Source organism: Chamaea fasciata, unplaced genomic scaffold, assembly GCF_029207755.1.
Source record: "Chamaea fasciata isolate MVZ Bird 193981 ecotype frontalis unplaced genomic scaffold, bChaFas1.0.hap1 SCAF_3, whole genome shotgun sequence".
Taxonomy (NCBI): domain Eukaryota; kingdom Metazoa; phylum Chordata; class Aves; order Passeriformes; family Sylviidae; genus Chamaea; species Chamaea fasciata.
This window is the reverse complement of record NW_027094088.1, coordinates 17,430,013-17,455,251: the sequence shown is the minus strand read 5'-3', so window position 1 is coordinate 17,455,251 and position 25,239 is coordinate 17,430,013. Positions and strand designations below refer to the sequence as shown.

The 25,239-nt window shown below is 42.0% G+C and overlaps 1 protein-coding gene across 2 annotated transcripts in view; it reads right to left on the bottom strand.

Annotated features, from left to right (window-relative positions):
* The window catches only part of TP53BP2 (tumor protein p53 binding protein 2), a 51,949-nt gene that overhangs the window by 25,311 nt on the left and 1,399 nt on the right, over positions 1-25,239 (bottom strand). Inside the window, exons 1-3 of one of the 2 annotated variants that reach the window (XM_066178195.1) lie at positions 12,622-12,700; positions 6,467-6,614; positions 1,071-1,184 (exon numbers count right to left, since the gene is read on the bottom strand). In XM_066178195.1, coding sequence (XP_066034292.1) covers positions 1,071-1,184; positions 6,467-6,614 — 262 coding nt within the window. In that variant the 5' untranslated portion in view covers positions 12,622-12,700. Of the gene's footprint in view, positions 1-1,070; positions 1,185-6,466; positions 6,615-12,621; positions 12,701-25,239 lie in introns of those variants that run through there. The other variant, XM_066178194.1, reaches the window with a different exon arrangement.

Below are 25,239 nucleotides of genomic sequence, written 5' to 3'. Positions count from 1 at the left end.
ACTGCTCAGATACCCAATAGCAAGGTCACTGATTTCCCTGTAGAACGTAAGTGCACACAGGACAAAGCCACGCCTGTTACCTTCTTGCCCATTTGATTCCTATTTCAAGACTGTATTTCTGCAAGACTAACTCAGAGCTCAAATACATTGCTTAGCAATGCTATGGCCAATAAAATGACAATAATCCTAATACTACAAGCACCCTGGACTTGAAAAAATACATTTTGACAACTAAACTGCTCTGTAAGATCCCAGCAGGTAGAAATGGCACAGCTTTAGCCCTTCGTGCACTCATTCTATCACCAGTATGCATTTCAAATATCAAGATACACTTAGTCATTTAAAATGTGCTGGGTACAATGCCACTTAACAAATGCAGTATTTCCAACACTGAGGAAGATTACCAAGGATGAAAACAGAAAAAGGGGAGGAAGAAGAATTGGTAGATTGATTTAAAGCTAAAAGTGAAAAATTCTACAGAAGAGATGAACGTGGATTTCACAAAACCCCTGAAACACTGGAAGTAATTTCCTTTACAGGTTTCACATTTCAATTTACAATGAGAATTGTATTCTCAGAGAACTTGACCAGGCAGTTCATTTAATGCTATTCCTAAAACTAACACAAATGTGTGGGAGAAACTTTGAAGAACCCTATCTTTGCCAAGTATGCTAAATTTATCACCCTGGTAAAATATTATTCAGGTGAATAATCACCCAAATCACAGACGACATTACCGGGCAACAGTTTGGTTACTATATTTAAAGAGATCACCACCACAGATCTCAAGATATTTTGCTGGGGAAAACATATTTAACACAGTATGCCCTTGGATGCTTTGGTGATAACCAGCTCTAGAAAACCTGCAGAAATTTTAATTTGGATTTACTATTCCCAGATACAGCAAGGGAAGATGAAGCCACTACAAAGATCAGCCAATGGTCAGACAACAAAGGGCTGCAACGCCTACTGGCTATGAACATTAACATATAAGACACACGGGCTGTTTCCTTAACCCTGAAGAACGAAACAGAAGCAGAACAAATGAACCAGCTGAGATCAATACCCACCTGCTTCCCGGCAGGGAGAGCGCTCGTGCCGCAGGAAGAAACGCACCTCGCTCCTCTGCATTCCAAACCTCTGCAGGATATCCAGCATCCGTTCATTGTCAGCTATGGGACGCTCTGAAAAGGTAAAAAAACAGTTAACTGCTACATCCCACCACAGCTTGGGCCCACACCAAACCAAAAATATCTGCCCATCTTCCACCTGAACACCTGTTAGTGCACAGGTGTAGTGAGTGCACGTAACACCTGCCCTCATCCAAGGTATTTCTACTTTTCCCTTAGGAAACCACTGCATCGCTCCTTGCTTCTGAAACTAAACCAACACCTCTGCAGGGAAAAGCTGAGGCACCGCCACAGCCCCTGAGGGAAAACAAACAGGGAATTTAGAGCTTTCAGTTCTAGTGCCCTCATTTTGTATGTGCAAATCACCTTACCCACCCACCAGCGCAGGAAATGTGCTGTTGTACCTTTTACTCCTCTTCTGTGGCACCTCAACTCATTCCTTAGTCATTCCCACCCCCTCCTCAAGGCCACTGCTGCCACAATTCCTAAGGGACTCATTTACTTCCTAATTCTCACGAGAATAAAGAGAGCTGCAAAGATAAACTCTCGGGGAAGAGGAATTCTTCTCTTAACGCTGGATGGCAGCCCTTGCATTCAAGCTCAGGCAGAAGCACTCAACACCCCGAAGAGGCTCCTTGGCAGTACCCAGCAGGCCTGATCCTCTGCGCGCCAGCACAGCCCCTGTCACTTCAAGTGTTCTCCCATAGCTCCTGTCAGACACAGATCCAGCTCATTGTCTTGGACAGCGAATTTCATGAAGTTCAGATGAGATGCATTTTGAAAGCCCTATTTCTGATAAACCTTGAAAAGCTGAACTACTTTGGATTCACGGCTCAAAGTAAAAAAAGGATCAGACAGTGAAAAGTGAGCTCAGTAAGAAATTGCCACTTCCTTTCAAATAACTGAGATGAAAGTTACATGCACAAGTTCCACTGAATTTCTTTTCCTGCTTTTATTCCCAAGCTCAGGATTCAGTCACATAAGTAATTTTTAAACCTCACTTGCTGCCTTTTGATAATAGAAAAACCCAGTGAGAGTCTAAATCTAATTTGTCCCTTTCTGTATTACAATTCTTTGAAAATTTACATACATCAGAGCCAGGCACTCACAGCCAGAGTATAACCAGAATTACTTACTGGCCCCTAAATCTTTATATAAGAGCAGTTTCTTTTGTTATTCTAGACGTTTTACCATAAAATTTTCTGCCTATTTTAAACATGATGGCAACAGTGTGGTCAATATATCACAGCAGTGAATTTACATAGTCAGGATAATGTCACAGTATCTTCTAACAGCACTGGGGCTCATGATCACGTTGGACCCAATTTGTGCTGGATGCCAGACAAGCAGAAGATACTGCTCCTGGCCTGAGAAATAAGACGAGATGACAAAGAATGAAATTAAATACCACCATTTTTGCACCAGTTTCATTTTTCCTGACATTGCTTTTGTTGGCGGTTTCCTTTCATTTTTTAAGCAAGGGGAGGGGAAAAATAGAAAAAAGAAATCAGAGTAGTTCATTCATATTCAATAAAGTCTTTCAAAAAGTCACTGTCTTAACATAAAATAATCTTTTCTGCAGGAAAAATTGTTGGCGTTAAGTGAAATTGTTTTCAGTATCACAAAAAAAGGAGCTCCTAACATGTTTTCAGTATGTGAAAAGCTCTTTTCAACATAAAAGTGTTTCTTTAAATGAAAATGCTGCAGCTGTGCTCAAGCAATCTAGGAAGGAGAATTTCTGGAGTCACTGTCAAAAGAGATTAGCTTTACAGAATAAGCAAGTAGGTCACTGTTACAGAAAAAGCCGTCTCTTGGCAGTTACTTGTCTAGACAGCAAAAAACGTTCCTCATCTGCTAAACCTTAATTCAAGAAAAAAAAGGCAAAAAACAACAATAATAATAAAAAAAATTTCAACAGTACCACTGGCAGATTTTTGTCTTAAAGGCTATACAGCAGGCTTATGAGGTAGATTTCTAGCAGCTCAGCAATACTTCAGCTGAAACTCTATAATCAAGGGAGATGCCCTTTACACAAGGATTCGGTCAATACCATTCACTGGCTTCAAAGGAAGGTCAAAGAGATTTTCAAATACCAAATAAATGTACATTTGGAAAGCTCAAGAAGAATGGACAATCAGTTTTCTTTTTTTTTCCCCGTCTCAGAGAGAAAAAAAGGAAGATCTTTATACTTGCACTCCTTCTGACTGCTTTCCACAGCAGACAAGGTAACTGAATTCTCAGGATAATAGGAAGGTCAAGAAATTTTGCCCTGATATTCACCAAATTTCAAGCAAAACTAAGAGGACAGGGAGAGTAGTAAACTTGCCCCCTTCAGGGAGCAAAGTGCCTCAAGCGCACTTGCAAGCAATCTTTCAAAGTAGGCTTAATAAGGTCTGACAATAGGAGATAAAATTCCTGAGCAAGTGTCAGAAAAAGAAAGAAACAAGCAATGTAAGAAGGATCTCAATAACTGAAGTCTGAGGAGTCATTTTCCAACACAAATCTTTTGTTTCTACCCCCAGAGGTTAGCTGTACTGCATCATGTTTGTTTTAAAGCAGTTGAATTTGTTCAGTGTAATATGCAAACAAAACAGAAATCATAGCTAATCCTGGCAGAACAAGATGGAAAACTTTGCTGACATCTAAAACGAGATTAGTAAAAAGCCAGAAGTGTTTCTCTCCCCCACTGCCTCCTCCCCACAACAAAAAAAATCCCGAACATATATGAAAGCATCTTGCAAATGCTTGCTACTGGATGCTACACAGACGCTTAAGACATATTTTATCCAAAGCAACATGCATGAATCCAGTACTCAGATCTTTTAATGCTATTGAGAGAACTGCATTTTTGTTAACAAGTACAATTGGGAACTGTACTTGGAATTTCAGCAAGGCCAACTGCTGAGCCCTGCCCTTGAGTCACAACAACCCCAAACAGTGCTACTGGCTGGGGGCAGAGTGCCTGGAAAGCTGCCCAGTGGAAAAGGACCTGGGGGTGCTGGTCAACAGCAGCTGAACAGGAGCCAGCATGTCCAGGAAAGCCACTGACATCCCAACCTGTATCAGCAACAGTGTGGGCAGCAGGACCAGGGCAGGGATTGGCCCCCTGTGCTCAGCTCTGGTGAGGCCACAGGAGCGCTGTGCCCAGTTCTGGGCCACTCACTGCGAGGACATGGAGGGGCTGGAGAAAGTCCAGAGAAGGGCAGTGGAGCTGGGGAAGGGGACGGAGCACAAGTCTCATGAGGAGCAGCTGAGGGAGCTGGGGGTGTTCAGCCTGGAGAACAGGAGGCTCAGGGGAGACCTTATCACTCTACAACTGCCTGACACTGTAGCCAGGTGTGGCTTGGTCTCTTCTCTCAGGTAACAAGTAACACAACGAGAAGAAATAGCCTCGAACTGCACCAGGGGAGGTTAAGGTTGGACACCAGGAAGAATTTCTTCACTAAAAGCTTGGTTAAGCATTTGAACAGGCTGCCCAGGGAGGTGGTGGAGTCATCATCCCTAGAAATGTTCAAGAGACTAGTTCAAGGCACTAAGTCCCATGGACTAGCTGGCACAGTGGTGTTCAGTCAAAGGTTGGGCTCAATGATCTTGTCAAAGTTTTCACTGTAAAAATGGAGGAAGCTTTTTTTGTCTTATAAAAACAGCTGTCCCAGCAACATTTAGATACCTGTTCTTGTGTGTCTCATCATGTCTCTACAAAGACTAATCTCAGAAAACAGTGTTCTGCTTCACTTTATGTTTCTGTATCCAGATTATTTTCTTACACCTCCTTGACTAGCAGAGAGGTTGATAATTTGATGATATGAATAAAACACCACATACTGTATTGTCCCACTCACACAGAAGTTCACTTTTCAGCTTAACAAGAACATTTGACCACTAAGTACTGTCAGACTTCACTTGCCCCTTACTATAGGTGCTCCCCCCTTTGATTTCAGGACAATCTTGCCACCCTTTCTAGCATACTCTACATCACCATCTCAAAAGCCAAGCAAGAATCCAGGTTCAGGAAACATGAGAGGAGCTGCCCACTCTAGCACAGCTCCAACTTCATCACCAACAGTATTCAGAAGTTTTACCTAAACTTTTATTTTACTTCTCTTTCACTTTAGGCTTCAGTCTTGTGTTGATCTAGACAAAGATGTACAATTAAAATACATTCCTAGAAGATCACTTTCCACAATGAAATAGTGATTTTATTTTATTATCATTTGTGAAGCAAAGCTTCTTTATCTTCTAAGGAGCAGAAAAATTCTGTTCCATTTTTTTAGACTTAGAAGTATCAGAAACATTACATCTCTGTCAGAAGCAAGTAAATATCAAGAGATAACTCAGGTATCTCATAGCATTAAACAAAAATCCATCTCACCAAAGACTTCTTTTAACAGAAGGGAGCCTGAGATAACAGCAGAGGAAGACAGAAATATAAGCCCTTATCATCTGATTCTTTTATAATCTTGAAGCATCTCAAAAAGGTTGGCTCAGACATAATTTTTCGTTACTCAAAATCCTGTCAGGGATTCATCTATCTTATGCTTCTGGATGGCTCCCAGTATCTAAGGAGTACCATGGAGACAGGAGATAGTCCAGAGCCCTTTCCCATATAAGCCATGAGACATTAGTAATATTTTAGGTTTTATTTGTTGACATATTCTCCAGTTCCAATGGAGCACAGCAAGTTGCGGAGATTGGAACTCCCAAGATTAGAAGAACAAAGAAAAAGAAAAAAAAAAATTACAACGAGCCACATGCACAAACCCCTTTTCCACAGGCCTGAAAGGACAGTCAAAAGCAGTTTCTCCATCCTCCCCGTCACCCACTTTCTTTAGAGCACTTCACACCAGCTAACTCCCACTACTGCTAACACACTCCTTCCCAACCACACTCAATAAAATTGGTAACATTGAAGGTGTCATCAGAAAAAGGAAGCTTTATTTTGCCACTGCAAGTGAAAATAGCTGTGGGGCTAAGGAAATTATTTTGAACTAGTCATAGAACTACAAATATTTAGTACTTCAAAACCCTCATAAAGGCCGCTGGGATCCCACTATGAGGAGGAGGAAGAAAAATACTCTCACACTCCTCAGACTCATGTGAGTCACAGAAAGGCTGCACAGACACCAGAATATCCGCATCCCTTTTGCTTTTAACTCAGTTCTGCATGTGTGAGCCTTCTTGCAGGTGTGTTATCATACAGCCAGTCTGATGAAGAAACCAATGAAGTGGCAATGCAGAGACTCTCAGGGACAGGATCATGTGTGTCAGGTGCCCATGTGCTACCTTCTCAGGAGCAGAGAATGTCCAGGAATTCACCAGCTGCCAGCCTGACCTACCTGAGCCACACCACACCTCAGCCAGGTGGCACTCGCTCTCCCCAGGCTCCTTGCACAGCTCCACCACATCTCTGCAGGTTGTCTCGGGGGTGACTGGCACCTCGGTGAAGTGCTGCTCGTTGTTACTGAGGTACACGGTCAGAAACATCTGCAAAAGACAAAGGCAACAGCACACGGTTACTTTCCAACACAGAGGCAGGCTGCACCTCGGAGCCACAACCTGCTCATTAAATGCATTCTTTCCCACACAGATAAAATCTTATCAGCTACAGTGGGTACAATTTTCTAAACAACCCCAATTTTCTTTAAGGTATATGCAAGAGAGACACTGCAGAAGTAAATCCCTGCTCAACTAAATTACACTGCTGGAAAATTACTCAGTTTTAAATCTGGACGTGGTGCTCCTTCCTTCTCTCCTCAGGTGATGTGTCAGAACTCCTCCCACCTTACTATGTGCATATGCATCCTGCAATCATTTGACACAGCAGCAGAGTCACCCACAGTTCAGCAGGAGTGAAAAACAGTGGTAATTACATCTGGTATGAAAAAAGACCAGAGCTTACTACATTAACAGTGAAGGGGAAACACAATTTGCATTTTTGTGACATTTTTCATCAAAAGGTTCCTAGAAACACTTACTGTGCTCTTAGTCTCAGCCTGAATACAAGGTCACCCCCCAAACCCCACTTCCCAGGAAACCAAGGACATTTTCCTTGGCTTCCCTCTTCACAGCTGGAAAAGGATCCTTGGTTTTTCTGTTTATACACACCACACAGATGATGTTCTTGCTCATGTCTTTCCTGCCACAGCTACTAAATGAGCACTCTAAAAAATGAGTTGCCATATTTGATAGAAAACATTGATGATTACTGCCTCTGAGCACCATCTCACTACATGCTATTAATATTAAACTGCTATCAAAGTTTAGCTGCTAGCTAAAAATTAATGTCAACTCTCTGGTGACCAATTCTCAACTTCAGTCTCAACTAGCTGTTAGTCACAGGGCTTCCAGCAACACAAAAATCAGTCAAATATCTCCAGAAAGCAATTACTCCACTAAGCATTTCAAGCAACAGCAACTTGTACAATTTAGGCTTTTTCACACAGATGGAAAAGGTGGTTTCTCAAGAGAAGACACAAATCTTTGCCTGTTCTCATTTCTAAAGGGTGAAAGGGGTATACATCCTTAGGAGCAACAGTTCAAAAGGTCAAAAAGGAGGAAAAGGAGGCCAAATCAAACAAAGGGAGAGAAGTATAAATCACCTTCTAAATAAATGTAAATAAAAATAAAAAGAAGTAACAAAACCATTATCACATGCATTATATTTCTGTGATTTTGTGTAAATACTATGGAATTAAGAGTTTTTTATCCCTTTGCAAAGTGAAATTTAGCCCCATCTGTTTTCACAGCTTTAGGAATCCTCTGCTGGGGATTCTCATGGAATACAACAGTGCACATGCACATTCCTGATGTCTCCAAAGCCTTTCCAGGGCTCTTCTGAGTGCCAAGATCCCTTTCAACCCTATGTGAGAGGCTGCCTTAACTCTTAAAAGCTTTGACAAAAACACTCCAGACTCTGCACATCTTGTTACACAGAGTACAAGTATTTGGCCCACTCATGGCAGTATAAACACTTGCAAACAGTGTTTTTTGGGCCCTGGCACTGCACCAAGGGCACAGAATTTCTTACCACTGGTTCTGCCTAGCTCGCCAAGACAAGGGTTTCTGATAAATTCCTGAACACCTTCCACAAATATTCACAGAGACGAAAAAGCCTGCTGAAAGCCAGCTCAAAACTGCCTGATGGCTACATTCCCCCACCCATTTCCTTGTCACTTTATGGGAGGGGAAAAAAATCCAACAAATCAACAAGAAAACCAAACAAAAAAGCCAAACTTGGAGCTTAAAAGGAGGGAAACTAGGAGAGAGAATTTGGTGGTAGGTACAATCAGTTTAGCACACACTTATTATAGAGTGAAGATGGGCACAACTGGTTCTGCTGTCTACAGCACAAGGAGGTAGTGACCTAAATTAAGAGACAAAGCTTTCCAAGCAGGAACTCTGACACATGGCTTTAATCTTTTGTCACAGAACACTCTACCTACCTCTCAGATGCAGTGTCTCTGACTCCCCTAGAGGAGCCTGACAGTGAAGGATGTCAGGTGCAGCCAGGTAAGAATATCTCTTAATCACAATTACTGGGGCAGAAAAGTATAAAATGAAAAAGAAGTTCCCAAACACACTTAGAGCAGGGTTATGTAGGTGTGTAGAACATATCAACCCTTCACATTTAATGCTGTACAACCCTGTAATTCAGAACACCGCTAAATGGCACGGTCTGTGTGTCTGCAGTAACATTTGTTAATTTAAAAGATGAGCTCACAGATGGGAATTAAGAGAAAATTATAAAAACCATGGCATTATACACAAAGCAGACCTAATTTGACCTTAGCACGGCTGTTCACTCTTCAGTGTGCCTGTCTATATCCAGTTGTTAATCCTTAGGATTTAGCCATACAGACAACTACACAGGAAGGATCACGAGCTGCCATTTCTATCCACAATGCTCAGGATAATTACTAATACATTAAGCCAAGAGCACTCAAACCTGCTGTGTGGGGGCCGTTTCTGGGACTTGGGAGTGTCTGCACTACCTCTAGCCCACATATTCTAGGAACTAAGGAAAGGAAAGGAAAAGAAACCAAACTGCAAATTCCCTAAAAACAGCCCTCGAAGTCCTTAGAGTCTAAAGCAACTAAAATGTTGTGATACTGATGTTATCTCATCTTGCTTCCCTTCAGGGGCAATGCTGAGACGATCGAGTTCTCTAAGTAGCTGTGCTCCTCTCGCACCGAATGGTGTCACATTTGTCACCACTGCCTGCTCACCTCCACGGCTTCCTGGGGTATCCTGCTGCCCACCTGGACACATTGGAGCCCAGGGCAAGCTGGGCAGAGAGTATCCATCACAGAGACTCCTCTTCCCAGAGAGGAGTGGGAAAGGTGAAGAAACCAATGTGAACCAAACGCCTGCTGTGGCTTCTTGGTGCTGCTCATCACTCCTGGTGGCTGCTGTGGCTTGCACCACCTGGCACTGGGATCCCAAGGACTCACTCATGCTTCCCCTGGGAATGTGTCAACTGACATTCATTAACCACCTTACCAGTCAGTTTATATCACCGTTTTATTGCTGTGCGGCAACAAGAAACAAAGGAAATGAGTACTCTCACTACACTTTGTTCAGAAGCTGGAATCCTCACATCCACTTAGAGCACAAAACAGTTTCTTGCTCCACCCTGAAACTGAAAATGTTAAGACAGTTGTATACAAACATCCAGCAATTTCAAAGGGGGGGGAAAAAACCCCCGACATGCAAAAAATTCAGTTTCAAACTAGGCATAAATGAAGACTTGATTTAAAAAAAAAAAAAAAAAAAAAAAAAAAAAAAAAAAAAAAGGACAAATTCCAGTCAGACCTTGTACTTCTCTTAAAGATAGAATGAAAGCAATTACTGAAACATCTGACAATTCCATATAGCCTTGGATGAGGGTTTTTTCCTCTAGACTTTTCAAATGAGTGCCAAGCACACAGACAAAGCATTTTTTAAACAGGACTCAGATCCCTAAAGTAAAGTCTGAACTAAAAAATTTCCCTCCCTTTTCCCAGCCCGAAGACATGCTCACTATAGGTACTGGAAACCTTTAAAACAAAAAAGCACCGCAGTACCTTGGCATACTTGGGAGAAACCAGGGGTGTTGTGTATCTACTGAAGCAGTTCCTTTTAAAATCACATCACAAATTCCAGCTGACTCTGCTCCAGCTTAGAAAATAGAAGTTTGCAGTTATGGAGCCACCAAATGAGGCAGTTCGATCGGCTGCACCAAGGACATCAGAGAGAAGACCAAGGTCACAGAGCTAAAAGCAAGGGAGAGTTTTTGCAAGGAATGACTGCAGTGTTTGACTTACAAACAACTGGATGGAAAAGCAGAGTACTGAACATAAAAGACCTCATGTCTCAAAAAGCCTGCCACTTAAGTCACAGGTCCAACAAAAATCCATATTGGTGTGAAGTATAACTTTGAGTACCCTCAGTGTGAAATGTATCATTTTGCTTCAACTCATATTATCTATGAATGAACTCCAACTACAGCCACTAAGTCAGGATTGTAATACACCCAGGAACAGGAAGGGAGCATAGTAAGAAAAGCAACCAAACTGAGGGACAGAAGAGGGCATCAATTAAAGCGAATCGCAGGCTGTTTTATAATCCTCCATCTCTCTTCTGCACATCATGCCAAACAGCCTCACATTTGCCTGCAAATCTGACTCATTCATTGCCGAGCTCATCAACGGGACCATTTCGTACAATCACACCAATATTAAATACAAAAGGTCTCAACACCTGCAAATACATTTTCAACTGAAAGTAAAATATTTAAGAATAGCTAGCTCTGTAAAAGTGCTAGGCTATGACCACACTCTATTTTGGCTCCTGCTTTGTTGCCACACAAAACAAAGATTAAAAACAAAACAAAAAATAAATTTAAGAAACCCCTTCAAACCCAGAAGAAATAATTTCCAAAAATCAACCTGAGCAAACATGTCTTATAATTCACATCCATCCAACAAGATATTTCACATCAAAGGCCTTATATCACTCTTCTTAGATCAGAAGGCCTCAATTATTGATTAAAGGGGGGGAAGAGAAATGCAATTTACTTTTCAGCTTTGATGGCGTTTCTGCAAGGATCAGATTTTTCTTACTCCTTAGTTATTATAAAGCTGATGTCACATCTTCAGTATTAAAAGGGTGCTCAATTTGACACTTTCTAACTAATACACTAATAGCATTCAAATATTCAGGATTCAAATACTCAGAAGAACACTATTATATAGGGCATGATTTAAATTAAAATACACTTTCTTAACTCCTGAAACTACCCGAGTTAAAAGTGACACATTTCCCCCCTCCTCACACTTCTAGGGAAAGATCTAATTCTGATCATAAAATGTCAGCAACGGGCAACAATCAGCAAAACCCAGTCCCTCACAAAATATAATGAAGAGAACATAGTAAAAAAAATAACTCAACCCTGGTTTTCACTATTGTCTGAATTCCTAACTTTATGGAGGCTTCCTGCACAGCATGCACTATACAATACAAACCATGCCATCTATTCACACAGTATTCTTCTGCTTCAAAGCACTTTATGACCAGGAAGTCATGACACAAGCAAGCAGTTTCCTATTTTACAGGAAGGGAAACTGAGGCATACAAGAAGGCAGGAACAGAGCCAGCCTCATTATTTGATAGCCAAACAAGCATTCTGCCTCTGGAAAATTTGATTTATTTTGTTGCCTTGCATCAGACCTAATAACATAATTCTGTACCAGATTCTGTATTAGCTGCATTTCAGACTGAAACCTAATCCCTTCAAGCACTCATTATCTGGGTTGAAGGTTTTTGTATTTCCAAAACACAGCTAAGTAATGGTTTTAGCTTGCATAACAAATTTTCTCAGCTCTCATTTTTAAGGAGGCATTAAAAGCCACTCTTTAGGTCTTTTCAAACCTGAACAGTTTCTATGAATTAACATCCTGAACTAAAATGTAATTTTAGAAGCTAGTTTTAGTTAACTGAAAAACTGGCAACATAGAAATTTTAGAATTAATAGATAAACTATCACATTTAAAGTACAAGGGACAGAAATGAGAAATAACTGCTTTCACCCACAGCTTAAACTACTACTAAGTCTTCCCTGATAAATACAAAACTTCTCCATTCAAGGAGCTTTAAATTTAGGTCTTGCATCTTACCTAGTGGAAGCAATGATGCTGCACTGTCCCAGATGGCTACAAAGAAATCAGCAGCTAAAACAGATATTTTTGCTGACTTGATGCAACTTTCTAAACAACAGAAGACAGCCTGCACAACAGCACATTTTCCTGTTCCGATAAGCAGCAGTCAGAACTGGTGCACAGTTACAGCTCTCCATTCAACGTGAAGTATACCCCAACAACAGAGTTATTCAGGGATTCTTCTGCATGAAGTTCCTCAGAACACGAAAACCATCCTTCAGGAGGCAACATCCTCACTTACTGTGAGATTAAGGTAAGCAAAAGATTAAGGTAAGCAAAGATAATAATAGACCTACTAGAAGACAGGCACATGGGATGACTGTTCTCCCTGATCCTTTTCATATTCAGCTGGACAATAAGGGTTCAACAGAAATGCAGAGTAAAGTTGAGTATTTGCCTGCAGCCACACCCAAACGCATGGAGTGCAGCTCTTGCCATCTCACCCTCCGCACACACTACTCCGTTTATTTTGCACTGGCTTTGGGCCATAAATACAAGAAAGGAAGTTATGATGCAAGGTAGGTGGAGTACAGTAGGAAGCACCATGAGATTGTTCATATTATTCCCAGTCTATATAAAGAACAGCCCTTTTCCCTTTTCATTGTATCACAGCAGAAAACAAGACTGAGCCTTTACTCTCAATGGCACAGTTGTTTCTACTTGTACAGACTATTTAAACTATGATTTTCTTATGCATTTGAATTTTATCTTTAGTAAAAATGTCAGTTTTTTCCAGGACTTAAAATACAACGTACATCTATGTGCACTTTGAGAAGGGCATGGGAAAAATGAGCTGGAAGCAGCAAAGAAGCAGATTTCCCCTCCCTTTTTTTTCTCCTCCCTCTTATCCTTACTGTAGAGAGAACAGAATGAAAGCCATCTGCTTATGGTATATGCTTTTCAACTGGGCAAAGGCTATAGCACAAATGCCACATTACATCTCACTATCAGGCATCTGAACCATCATGATGGGAATCTGAAGAGCTGCAAGAGAAACAGCCCGAGTTTTGACCAAGTATTGTTACTGTCTGAAATTAATGGATGGAGGTGTGCTCTCATTCTACTTCATGGACTGCAACCTCAACAACAGAACTCAGCACTGCAGTCCAGACTTACTAATGAGGAATATGCAGTAACCATCTTCCTGCCCAATCTTGTAGAAAATCATTATCTTAAACTAACAGTTTTGATTTTGTGAAGTCTATCAGGACTGGTAAACAAAGGATTCCTGACCTACATCCCCCCTTCTTCCAGCAGAGCATTATGCACACAGTCTTCAAGAGAGCTTTCCAAACAAAGGCTTTTACTTTGAACCTAAGTTATGTTTTCCAACTTGACATTTTTCTTCAGGCATTTTCATACACAAGAAAGCAGAAGTCCTCCCACAAGCCAGACACCAGAGAGGTCTATGCAAATAAAGCTCACTATTTTAAATGAATGCTCGGCACAGGAGCAACATAACTCCCCGTTCCTTGGTTGAGCTACCACAGATCACATAAGGCAAGGAAATCACAAACAAAGGTGGCTTTTAAAGCCACACAGACTTTTGCACTACAAGTATCTATTGCAACATCAGCATTTACTGGGGGGGGGGGGGGGGGGGGGAATACCTAAAAGTTTGTAGTAGGTTGACCCTGGCTGGATGCCAGGCACCCACCAAAGCCTCTCTATCACTCCCCTCTGCAACTGAATGAGAGAGACAAAATATAATGAAGGATTCATACATTAAGAAGCTGGAGATCACTCCCCAAATAATGTCACAGGCAAAACACATTCAAATGAGAGATATTAATTGGATTTATGACTAAAAAACTCAGAGCAGGGTAATAAGAAGTACAAGAAGACCTTTCCCCAACCTTTCCAGCTCTAGCTCTTCTCCACCTGCAGTACAGGGAGATGAGAATAGGGACTGTAGTCAGTTCATCCCATGTTGCTCCTGTTGCTGCTCAGGGAGAGGAGTCCTTCCCATGCCCCAGTGCAGTCCCTCCCACAGGAGAGAGATCTCCATGAACTTCTCCAGTGTTGAGTCCACCCCAGAGGTAACAGTTCCCCACAAACTGCTACAAGGTAGGTCACTCTTCCACAGGCTGCAGTGTTTCAGAGGCACAGCTCGCTCCAGTGTGAGCCTCCCACAGGTCACAGGTCCTACCAGGAAACTTGCTCCAGCATGGGCTCCTCTCTCCACAGGTCTGAAGGTCCCTTCCAGGAGCCTCTTCCACCGTGGGCCTCCTCCCACAGGTTCAGAGCCCATTCACAGCCTCCTCTGAGGCATCCTCCTGCTCTGGTGAGGGTCTCCTCCATGGGCTGCAGGTGGATCTCTGCATCCCTGTGGACCTCCAAGAGCTGCAGGGGCACAGCTGCCTCACCATGGTCTGCACCACAGGCTGCCAGGGGAATCTCACTTTCAGTGCCTGGAGCACCTCCTCCCCCTCATTCTGCAGTGATCTTGGTGTCTGCAGAGTTGTTCCTCTTGCATATTCTCACTCGGCTCTTCTCCAGCTGTAATTACCTCTGCACAGTATCTTTTTTTTTTCTCCTTCTTCCTAAATATGTTATCCCAGAGGTGTTGCCACAATTTCTGACTGGTCCAGTCTCAGCCAGCAGTAGGTCCATCTTGGAGCTGGCTGGAATTGGTTCTGCTGGACATGGAGGAAGCTTCTAGCAGCTTCTCACAGAAGCCACCCGTGTAGCCCCCCCCACCAAAACCTGGCTGTACAAACCCAATACAAGGATGAAACCCAAACAAATTGGCCTATAAGATATATAAAATACACTGGTTTCAGTAACACATGCAGGAAACCACAGCCTTTCACTGAGCACCCACATTTGCCAACACTAATCATCTATAGCTCATTCTGCTCAGACCTGAATCCACTTGGATTTGCACCAATGTAGTTTAACAACTGCAGAAATTCAGAGTAAACAAACCCTGAATATATTCTTCATTTTATACCACACAGCAGCATGTTCACAGATCCCTTATCACTACCATCTGTGTAGCTCCTCTCCTTCAGCACATTCCCTTCCACTCCAAAATACTTGTTCCCTTTCGCCCCAACTCCTTCCTCGTGGCTCCTTGCAGACACTGCCTTTGCACTGTTGGGACACTTTACCATAAACTCCTGCAAGCTGACTGTCAGAAAAGCAAGCCTACACATGGTGTTTGGGCTTGTACTGTTGGTGTCCTACTTGCAGCTTGCTCCTCCTCCTCCTGCAGCCGGCAAAGGAGAATTGGATCTTTGGAGGTTTGCCCCTTCAGGTAGACTCTGCCTCATCTTCTGCATTCAGCACCAAGTTATAAACATTTCATACACAAGGAGAATGAAATTAACATTATTTTCAGGCAGATAAAAAATTATACCACATAATTCTTACAACAGATTCCTACTACAGAAAAGGGGAACAGTCCAACTCATACAACATAATCAGAGGGGGTTCCAGTTGCTCCTCCTCCCATTCTTCAGTATCAAACCACAGGCTGCTCCTAACAATCCGAAACCCAAGGCAACATCCAAGCATAATGGACGGGGTTATGAACTCAAGCTCAAGCCTGAATCATCTCAATTTTCTGTACTTGCGTCAAACCCAGAGGAAGTCTTTGCACAAAAGAAAAAAAAGTAGTAATAACTACATACAGGAAAAAAAAAAGAAAGTACGCTGCTCTTGCTGCTTTGGCCCCCCCCCCCGGGAATAAGCATTATGGTTCTCTCAGCCTCCTACATGGCCAGAGGCCAAAAAGGGGCCACACTAAGTGCTCCCTGTCGGGACTTAGGAGAATTACACATCTCAAGACAGTCCTTTAAAATTCAGGTACTTTCTCACAATGAAAAGAAAGCCCAGTGTTTTTCCTGGTAATAAAAAAAGATTTTGTACAAGACAAGACTCTTCCTGGAGAAAAAAACAGATGTGCATCAGGGATGAAAGCGTATTCAACACCACCTACACCTAAACAACACAGGCTATCACAGGATCTGGCACCTGTCCCACCCACACCACACCTCCCACTGCCTGAGACACCAACTTTCTGGGTTCAAAAACACTCCTTTTCTGCTTTTCCAGCCAACACATAATCATCTCACTAATAAAAAGACGATCGACATTCACACCAGGAAGCAACTCCACCTCAGCCCACCAGAACACACAAGGCAAAGTCACATTTATCATACAGCAAGTGCCTATCCATATATCGAGCACATTTATTACTTAAATTCTATTTACTGATACCAGGAGGCTGTGCTAGTGGGAGCACCCACGGGGGAGGGCAGGGTATGGAGGCAGAAGAGAGGGATTTCTTTTTTTGTGAGTCAATATATCTAAAACAGTATATTTAAAAAAAAATAAAAAAGGAACAAGAGAGCAGAAGATTTGTGATGTAATAGCAGCACAAAACAAATCATGTAGCAAGTCAGGAGAAAAAAAAAAAAAAAAAAAAAGCGTAGAACACTCATTTACTCCAAACCCAGCAACTTCACAGAGCTCTGTGCCAAACGCTTTTGAAAATACATTGTATTAGTCACTCCTCCAGGAAAACAGCTGTCAAAATCTGTGTCCTACCTCCATAAAACAGATCTATGACCAAACCAAAACACTCATGACACACGCAAGTAGGTCAGAAGACACATCATTTCTGACATCTGAAACAATGACATGTTTAACCACACAGGTTAATTCCAGTGTGGGAAAAGGCACAGGACACACTGGGCTGTTCTGTGAAGCCAGCTGACCAGGGTTTCTGGTACCCTAAACTGCATTACCACAGTGGCAAATTCAGAGGCGTTTTAGCACACCACAGGCGGGGCTGACATCTCCTTTATGCTGCAATTCCAGAAAGTGCTATTCAGCCATCTACCTTCAGGACAAGCAAAAAAACAAATCAAGCCAACCCGAACTAGGATTTTTCAGACCACACAGCACAATAATGTGCCTGTTTACTGCTTTCAAAGTCCCCTCTGCCTGCCCATATATTTGCTGTTACAACGTAGAGGCTTCCTTGTTACATCTTCTAAATATCACCAGAGTAAATTCCATGTTTTTGTCAGTCCAATTTAATCCTTGCAGTGAATGACAATATAAAAGACAGTGGATAAATTCCTCTGAATTATCAACTCTCAAGTGAGTGTAGGAGTAGGATAAGGTATCATCTGACTGTTCTAGCTCAGCCAACTTAAATGGTGAGCTGAGGGACACCATGATCTTCCCAAATCCATCCGTTATTCCTGATCGCACAGCCACATGACAGATCATTTCCACCATGGAAGTCTTTTAGTTCCTTTTTTGGTTTAGTGCAGGCAGCATTTCCTACAAACCATCACTGAAGTCCTCACCAAATTCAAGGGGAAGCTACAAAAGACACGTGGCTTTGGGTGTAGATGGAAACCAAAGGAACAAGACCATCCATTTGAGCAGCACCCTACTATTAAATTAATTAGGTGTAATGTCACACCACACCTTTGCAGAAGGGCAGCTCTTCCCAATTCACCGCCAGCTGTGGGTGGGTACACACTCCTGCTGCATGGGAATGACCTTCACTTGTCACATCCAGCTGACTGCCAGGACACGCAGCACTGCAGACAATCAAACACAGCCACCAGACACGCCAAAGATGGCCAGCACAAAATACCTGTGCTTGGGGATCACACCCACTTGACAACAGCTGATATTATTATTATTATTATTATTACTCAAAGCCACAAAGGAGGGGCTTTGTCCTACTACTTCTGGGTTGCAAACACACAGGAAGTCATGAGTAAAGCAGCACCCATTCAGTAGGCATAGAGGACTCACTGAGCATTTGCAACAAAACAGATGGCTCTTTGTTTTATTTTGCAGGTTAAAAGGGGTCACTGGGGCTAGTCCAACATGGGAAATGATGGACAGCCAGAGAGTCTTAGACAACCCCTTTACAGGAAAGGGATATGTAAAACTACAGCAGAACTGGGAAGGAGAAATCTTGTCCCTTCAGTCAGGCCATAAGCCCAAGCAACCTGCTTGATCCAACCTTTGCTCCTGCTATGTCGAGCTCCACACACTTTAACTTGCATCCCAAACATTCAGGCACTCTACCAGACGCTGCAGAAGGGTGACAGATTGCAGAGCTGATCACTGTCTGACAGGTTTTATTTAAGCGCTGCTCACTCCCCACAGCTCTTTCCAGGCAATAGCAGGCTCTGTGCAGACACACCAGCTGAGAAGTAAAGGGAGAACAGTTCAGCAGGGGAAGGCAGCAGAGCTTGCTGGGTGGCTTTTGGCTTTACAAGTTGTCACCAAAGTCATGACAGTGAACACGACAGTGTTGTACAGAATGGTGGTTGCTTAGGTGACGTCACACCTATTTTAAATGAAATAAACAGAGCAGAGTTTAAACAAATAACATTCATATTATGCCAGGCTCCTCTTGCTTCAAGAGCTTCAGAAGCTGTCCCTTTCAGCCTGGTACTACTTGGCTGCTCATTCAGCTTCCCTGGAGGTAGAAAACTTCTCTTAGCCAACACTGCTAAATACTATGTTCAAGAGAAGTACTCTAAATAACAATGTTTTTTGTGCAACACTGGTAAATCACTCTGCAGAAGGGCCTCGTGGGCAAGACCTAGGGACAATAGCAGAGGCAAGAAGCACAGAGTGCTGTTTCCATGGCTTCCCTGCACAAACCTTTCCTTGCAGCAGAACGTGTTCTCAAAAGGCTGGAAGACACAGCATGGCTGTCACAGATAGAGAGGCTACAGGGCAGCATGACAGGACAGCAATGCTCTTCAGGAACACAGCCTGAACACACCCACGGCAGAGCCCCATTGCCACCTTGGTATTTCACAGGAGAGCTTCCTGGCATTTTCCTGGGAGGTCTGCTTCATTTTGCCTAGTTCCTTGCACTCTGCCTCGCCCGACTCAGCGACACCTCCCTCCCTGTTACAGCCAGAAATCAGTCATTCCCTGCCATGTCAGCTTCTCCTCAACATGTGATTATGTTGAGAGACGCACAGTTGTACTACAGCTGAGACCAGAGAAGCTCTAACAAATTCTGGGAATACCATCCTTTAGAGGGTCTTCCCAGGCTTAGGATATCCAAAGATGGCAAGAAAGGGTTTCACCTGTCTGAAGAAGTCGGGCAGAAGCTATCACTGCTCTGTGTGATTCAGACACTGATCTAGGTAAGATTCTGCACTCAGGACAGCAAATGCTTATGTACAATAGAGGGCAGAGTGAAAAAGGTGTTTGCACACTCTTAAAAAAAAAAAAAAAAAGAAAAAAAAGAAAAAGAGAAAGCACACTAGACAAGCCACCACCCTCGGGCAGCAGGGAAATCAGCAAGTTATAACTGCACAGGTAAGACAGAAACAGCTGAGTAAGAGACCCAGCTACAGGGAGTAAAACTTCTCCTTAAATTCACCTAATTTGCTAGCCCAGCCAAGTTGCATAACTTCAGCTTTGTCCAGCAAAGCTAAGGAATAGGAGGGTGTGATCCCTGTGTCTTGCTGAAGAGGTTTGTGGCTACTGAAACTCAGGAAGGGGACAGCCAACTTGTAAAAGGTGAGGCTTGACTGTCAAGCCTCCACACCTTGAGAATGCAAGAAGGATAAACTACAGCAGTGCTTACATAGCCTTCCAGTTCCTTGTTCACACACTCACAGGTTGCTGCTGCACTGGAGTTACTGTGGTTTGGTGCCAAAAAAAGAGCTTAAATACTTTAAAAAAGAATCCACTGAAGATTAAAAAGAGTGATTTTATTCTTTTACATGACAGAAGGAAAATTAAGGTAAGAAAAACACACAATTCCAGAGACTCACCCTTAACTTTCAATTCAAAGAAACAATGGGATTTAACACCCTAATGAAATAGAGGAAAACCAGTAATCTAAGCTTAGATCTAAATTACTCCTTAAGCAGTTAAGTTTCAGAAAATAGAAGTATCAAATGACAAGGGAAATCTCCTAACTTATTCAACAAAAAACCAAAACAAACCCCACATGCTGCTTCTTATCCAAGATACATCTTAAACAGTGAAATAAGAATATTTATTTTATATACTTGTAAAGTATTTTTGAAAGAGCATCTCATCCAGGGCCCATTCTCAAGCATGGAACACAATGAATTACCACCAGAGTTCTCTCCCCATTTGTGATTAACCCTACAAATCATTTAAATACTCAAGTTGGATATGACAGACCTATACTCCAGCTGCACCACAATGTACCAGTTGGTTTGGTTCTACAGGTCCCCCATCCTAGGCTGAACTCACTGCATGACCTCCAACAAATGGCTTGACCCCCCTGCAGCTTCTGCTCACTTTATTCAAAGCTACGATCAATAACAGTTTGCATTTTATAGATCAAATGTTTGATAAGGAATAACTCAATAATGTCAGAACCTTTAAAGTCATCTCCCTCTCAATTATGGGAACATGTCCATGTTTTTACATGAGTTTGGGTACTATAACCCAGATACACTGCAGATAAAGGCTTTTAAGAATCAGTTTTATTATCAAGAGAACCACATAGAACGAGTGATAACTGCAGAACAAGTTTGATTCTAAAATGTCTATGCTTTACTTTGCAAAAGGATGAAATAAAGACATGAAGAGGATTAAAAAAAAAAACAACCCTTAAAGAAATGCACAAAGTTTTCCCCGATCTTCCTTTTTAAAATAAACACCAGTAAAAGGTAGGGCACTGAACACAGCCATCTACCATATTCATATCCTATTAAGACCCGGAAGCATCATGGCACCACAGAAGAGATTTGTACAGAAACCATGTTAACAGGTCAGTTAAAAAAAAAAATTAAAAAAAAAAAAAGAATTGGTATTAATGCCATTGATACAAAAACCAGTAGGTTCATCCTTAGACACCAGTGGGTTCAACATCCACATACCACCATCCCTATGGTGAAACACCCAACAAGGACACATGCATGACTAACTCTAAACAGCAGCAGGATCTTGAATATTAATGATTAACTAAAGGCAAACAGCAAAAAACAACTTTGTGCCCTTTAACACGTCAGAGTCACTGTTGCCGTTCCGTCCCCAACTCACTGTTCCTCTCCATGAACATTTATTCTGAGCTACAGCAAGTTATCTAACACTGTTTTAAACATTTCAGACCTTTCATGTTCCACAGAAAAGCCCAAAACCTTCTAAACCAGTTAAGCAGTAGTGACTAAGATAATTAAGTACACTTCACATGATGTCCAGGATTTCTGGTGACCTTTACTCACAGGATCATCCGACTGTTTGGGAACTGAAGATCAAAAAGACTTTGCCTGACTCACAAGTGACTAAGCTGACAGAAACCAGGCCTCAAGATAATAAAACTGAGAGCCAAGAGAAGTTTTATCTGCTCGTTACCTCCTGAATAGGAGCATCCTCCAGTTTCCAGAGCACTGAGTAAGTTTTTACGTTTCACAAGATGGTGAAAGCCTAGACATTAAAAGGATCTGAGTGTTCCTTTGTTGTCAGTGGGCAGGCACAGGCACAAGGAAACAGCAAGTCCTCCTTCAGCTGTGCCACCAAGCCGTAGGAGGCAGCTTGAGCCAGTCTTCTCAGGGTTACCCGACTCCTTCTCCAGGGAGGCTGGACGGCAGCAAGACACGACTCCGCACGTAACTAAACAAGCTCCGTAACACACACAGTGGGAGAGAAAGCAGAGTCCCCAAGGCAGGCCGCTAACAACGACAGAGGATAGATAAATGGAGCACTTTCAGGACTGTTTCTCCACCGATAATCGGAAAGGAATGCTAGGCACACCGCCATCCCGCTGGTTTATTCTGTGGAAATAACCTTTATACCTGCCTCTTTTGAAGTCCAACTGGACTTGCATGTAAATTAACCCCACAAAGCAGATCCGCTCACCAAAAAATGTAGAGATCCCATCTGACAGCACTAGGGAGGATAAGACAAAACAAAATTCCGTGATTTATCCATCCATCCCAAACTTCACGACTGCATATTAGCCCTCGAAACTGTAAATGAAAGAACCTCACAAGGCACTCACAGCCCCTGAACTGTTCAATAGATCAGAAGAGGCATAATTAACTAGTCCCATGGTCTCCACAGCTTGATCTGGTATGAATTTGTAATATTGCCCTTCCCCCATGTCTGATAAAAGTCACACAAAGAAACAAAGATATTAACACACTGCTGTGTAACATAACACAAATTGCAGGTAGACTGCCAGGGTATTAAAAAAAGACATAGGAAAGAGTAAATGCATTTAAAACTACTCCTGGAACAATTATTCACTGGATAGAAAAAAAAGAAAAAAAAGATCTTGTTGTAACAGCATGAAGCTAAGGGAGGGGAAATAGAAAAAAAAGAGTACTCTGGGAACCTCAAGGCAGTGTTTTCTATTGTGCAAAAAGACAAGTCAGAGTCTGTAAGAAAAGTACAAGTGGTTTGAGAAGTTTAGAGCTAACATAGCACAGCAAAACAATCACCTAAGCTTTATTTAGCATTTTAGACAGAATACTTAAACACTGAGTACCACATTAAAGTGTCTGAATATAATGTTAAACTTTTAAATTATTAACATTAAGTGGATATTCAGTTAAAAGAACACTTAATAAACTAAATCCTCCAATCAGATGAAGATATGCAGCATATTCTTTGAAGAGCTCACAGTCTGAAACCCCATTCATGCACTGAAAGGGGCCAAGGTAAACAGTGTTAATGACTGATAAACTTGATCAGAGATAAGTAATTAAAAGACCACAGGAAACAGCACTGAGATCCTACAGTTCACTCTTTCCTGTCATAAACTCTGCTGGGAGTCAGTATGTTTACAAACTTACAGCTGCTCATCTTACAAAGCACAAGAGATTCATCTCTGCTAAAAGGTCTTTAGTTAAACTACCAGAAAAGTGTTTCCTACAAAAATTCCCAAAGACTGGCTAGTACCAGACTATCTCAGTAAATCAAAATCCATATGGCAGCTCCAATTAACTGCAAAACAGCTTTAATTGTGGCGTTTTTAAAAGGTAAAACGTACACATTTCCACAAATTAGTGAGCATTCTGCAATGAAAATATGTACTTGAAGAGCTTACTGGATGTGGCAACTCCATGAAGAGCACTTGGGACAAGATGTTAAGACTTTAGAAGGAAAGCATTACTCCTTCTGGTATCAAAGTTGCAGCGTTACACTTGAAAGCTTAGCTTGGTTAGAAAAGAACACACAGTTATCAAGAACTTCACTGTCAGACATTTCAGTCATTTCTGATGATAGAAGGCAAAACTTCCTAGAGGAATTAAAGTGCTCTTCAGTTTGCCAAGTTAGTCCCTAACAATATAGCCGTGGGCATGGATCCATGCTGATTTCAGGAGGCCAGTAACCAATGCACATAATTCAAATTGAAAAATTAATCTTTATTTAGATCAAGGAGGTGTGATCTAAAAAGTTCTCTAGATATTAAATGGTAGCTCAATCTACCACATCCCACATTTTGACAGAAAAAAAACCCCAAACATTTATCCAGCATGCATAATGACCCAAATTATTTCTCAATACGTGCTCCTTTTAGGGTAATAATGTAAAATAAAAGGAGAGATACCAATTATGCTGTGGAAAAAATATGCTATTTTAGAAAGTGTTTCCAGCTCCTTTTCACTGCTTAACAGTACCAGTCACACTCCCACAAGCCTTCACAGATGAAAGGTGAGACAACCTCACACAGCTTGCCAGCATTAACCCTGTTATTACCTTCATCAGTACAGCTACACACAAATTACTTCTTAGTACACCCTCGTGCAGACTTTCAATCACATTGCCCTGGCATATGGTTACAGCAGCAGTTTAGCTCCTATCTGTCATTACCACAAGGAAAACATTCCCATTTCAGGGTAGTCTCCCAAGTGCATGAGTAGTTATGCTGCTACAGCAATTTCCCAGCTTTTCCCTGGCAGCTGCTCAGAGGTGAATTCCTGGCTGGGCTCACGTTGCCTGTATTTGCCACTTGGGGAACAAACTGTGTTGTTTAATCCTTTGCCCACGCTCTCTTCTGAAGCACAGGAGATGGATCTAGAGCTGAGAGTTAAAAATCATATACCGATGATTTAATCTGTCTCCTTTTCCCCACCCTACACCTTAAACTTTAAGAAACAAAACATTTTGTAGAAGGTTTAGGGCCAGCCTATTACTTCTCATTCAAACAATGCAGAAAAAGATGCTGAAGTCTATGAACACTTCATTACTGAATAAATAAAAGGGCCCTCAGGTCCTGCTCTGTCCAATCTTCAAACCCGCCACCTCTGCCCATCTCAAACTTTTAATTTTTTTGTGAAAAGAGAAATGAGATTTTTTTTATTAACTAAAAGACAACTAGGAAATCTGGAGAAAAGCTTTTGAAGCTGAAATAAAAGTGCTAATACTCAAAATACTTACATTTTTAATTCCTTAAGCCACTTTCAACCCTCACAAGCCTTTCATTATTCACAGTAAATGCAATGTGAGCAGGCTGTATTCATCCCTTTATTTATGTGTTAAAAACCAGAATCACTAATGAGTTGAGTCATCAACCAAAGAGACGTCTAGGCCACCGGGGCGATGCATACTCTGGAACTGGTCACCTGCAAATGCTGATGGGGTAAGACTGCGCCTGTCTTCTCCTTTATTAGAACTCAGTGACAAGGAACTCACCAGCAACAGCATCTCCTGGAGATTTCACTGATATATGAGGGCACTTGCCTAGCTCGGTTTTGACATGGATTGAATTAACACATTATTATATTTACTGCTTGTTTTCGGAAGTTTTTACAGGCAGACAACACGACTGTTGCACAACACACTGGCTGTTTAATCTAGTTGGGCTCATCTTCTGTGTGTTCCTCCCTCATTAGCTAGAGCAATCGTCACCCAGCCTTCTCTAGTGTTCTGCGAGATCAAATTATCGCTCATTATTTCCTCCTAATTGCAGAGGAAGAACTTCA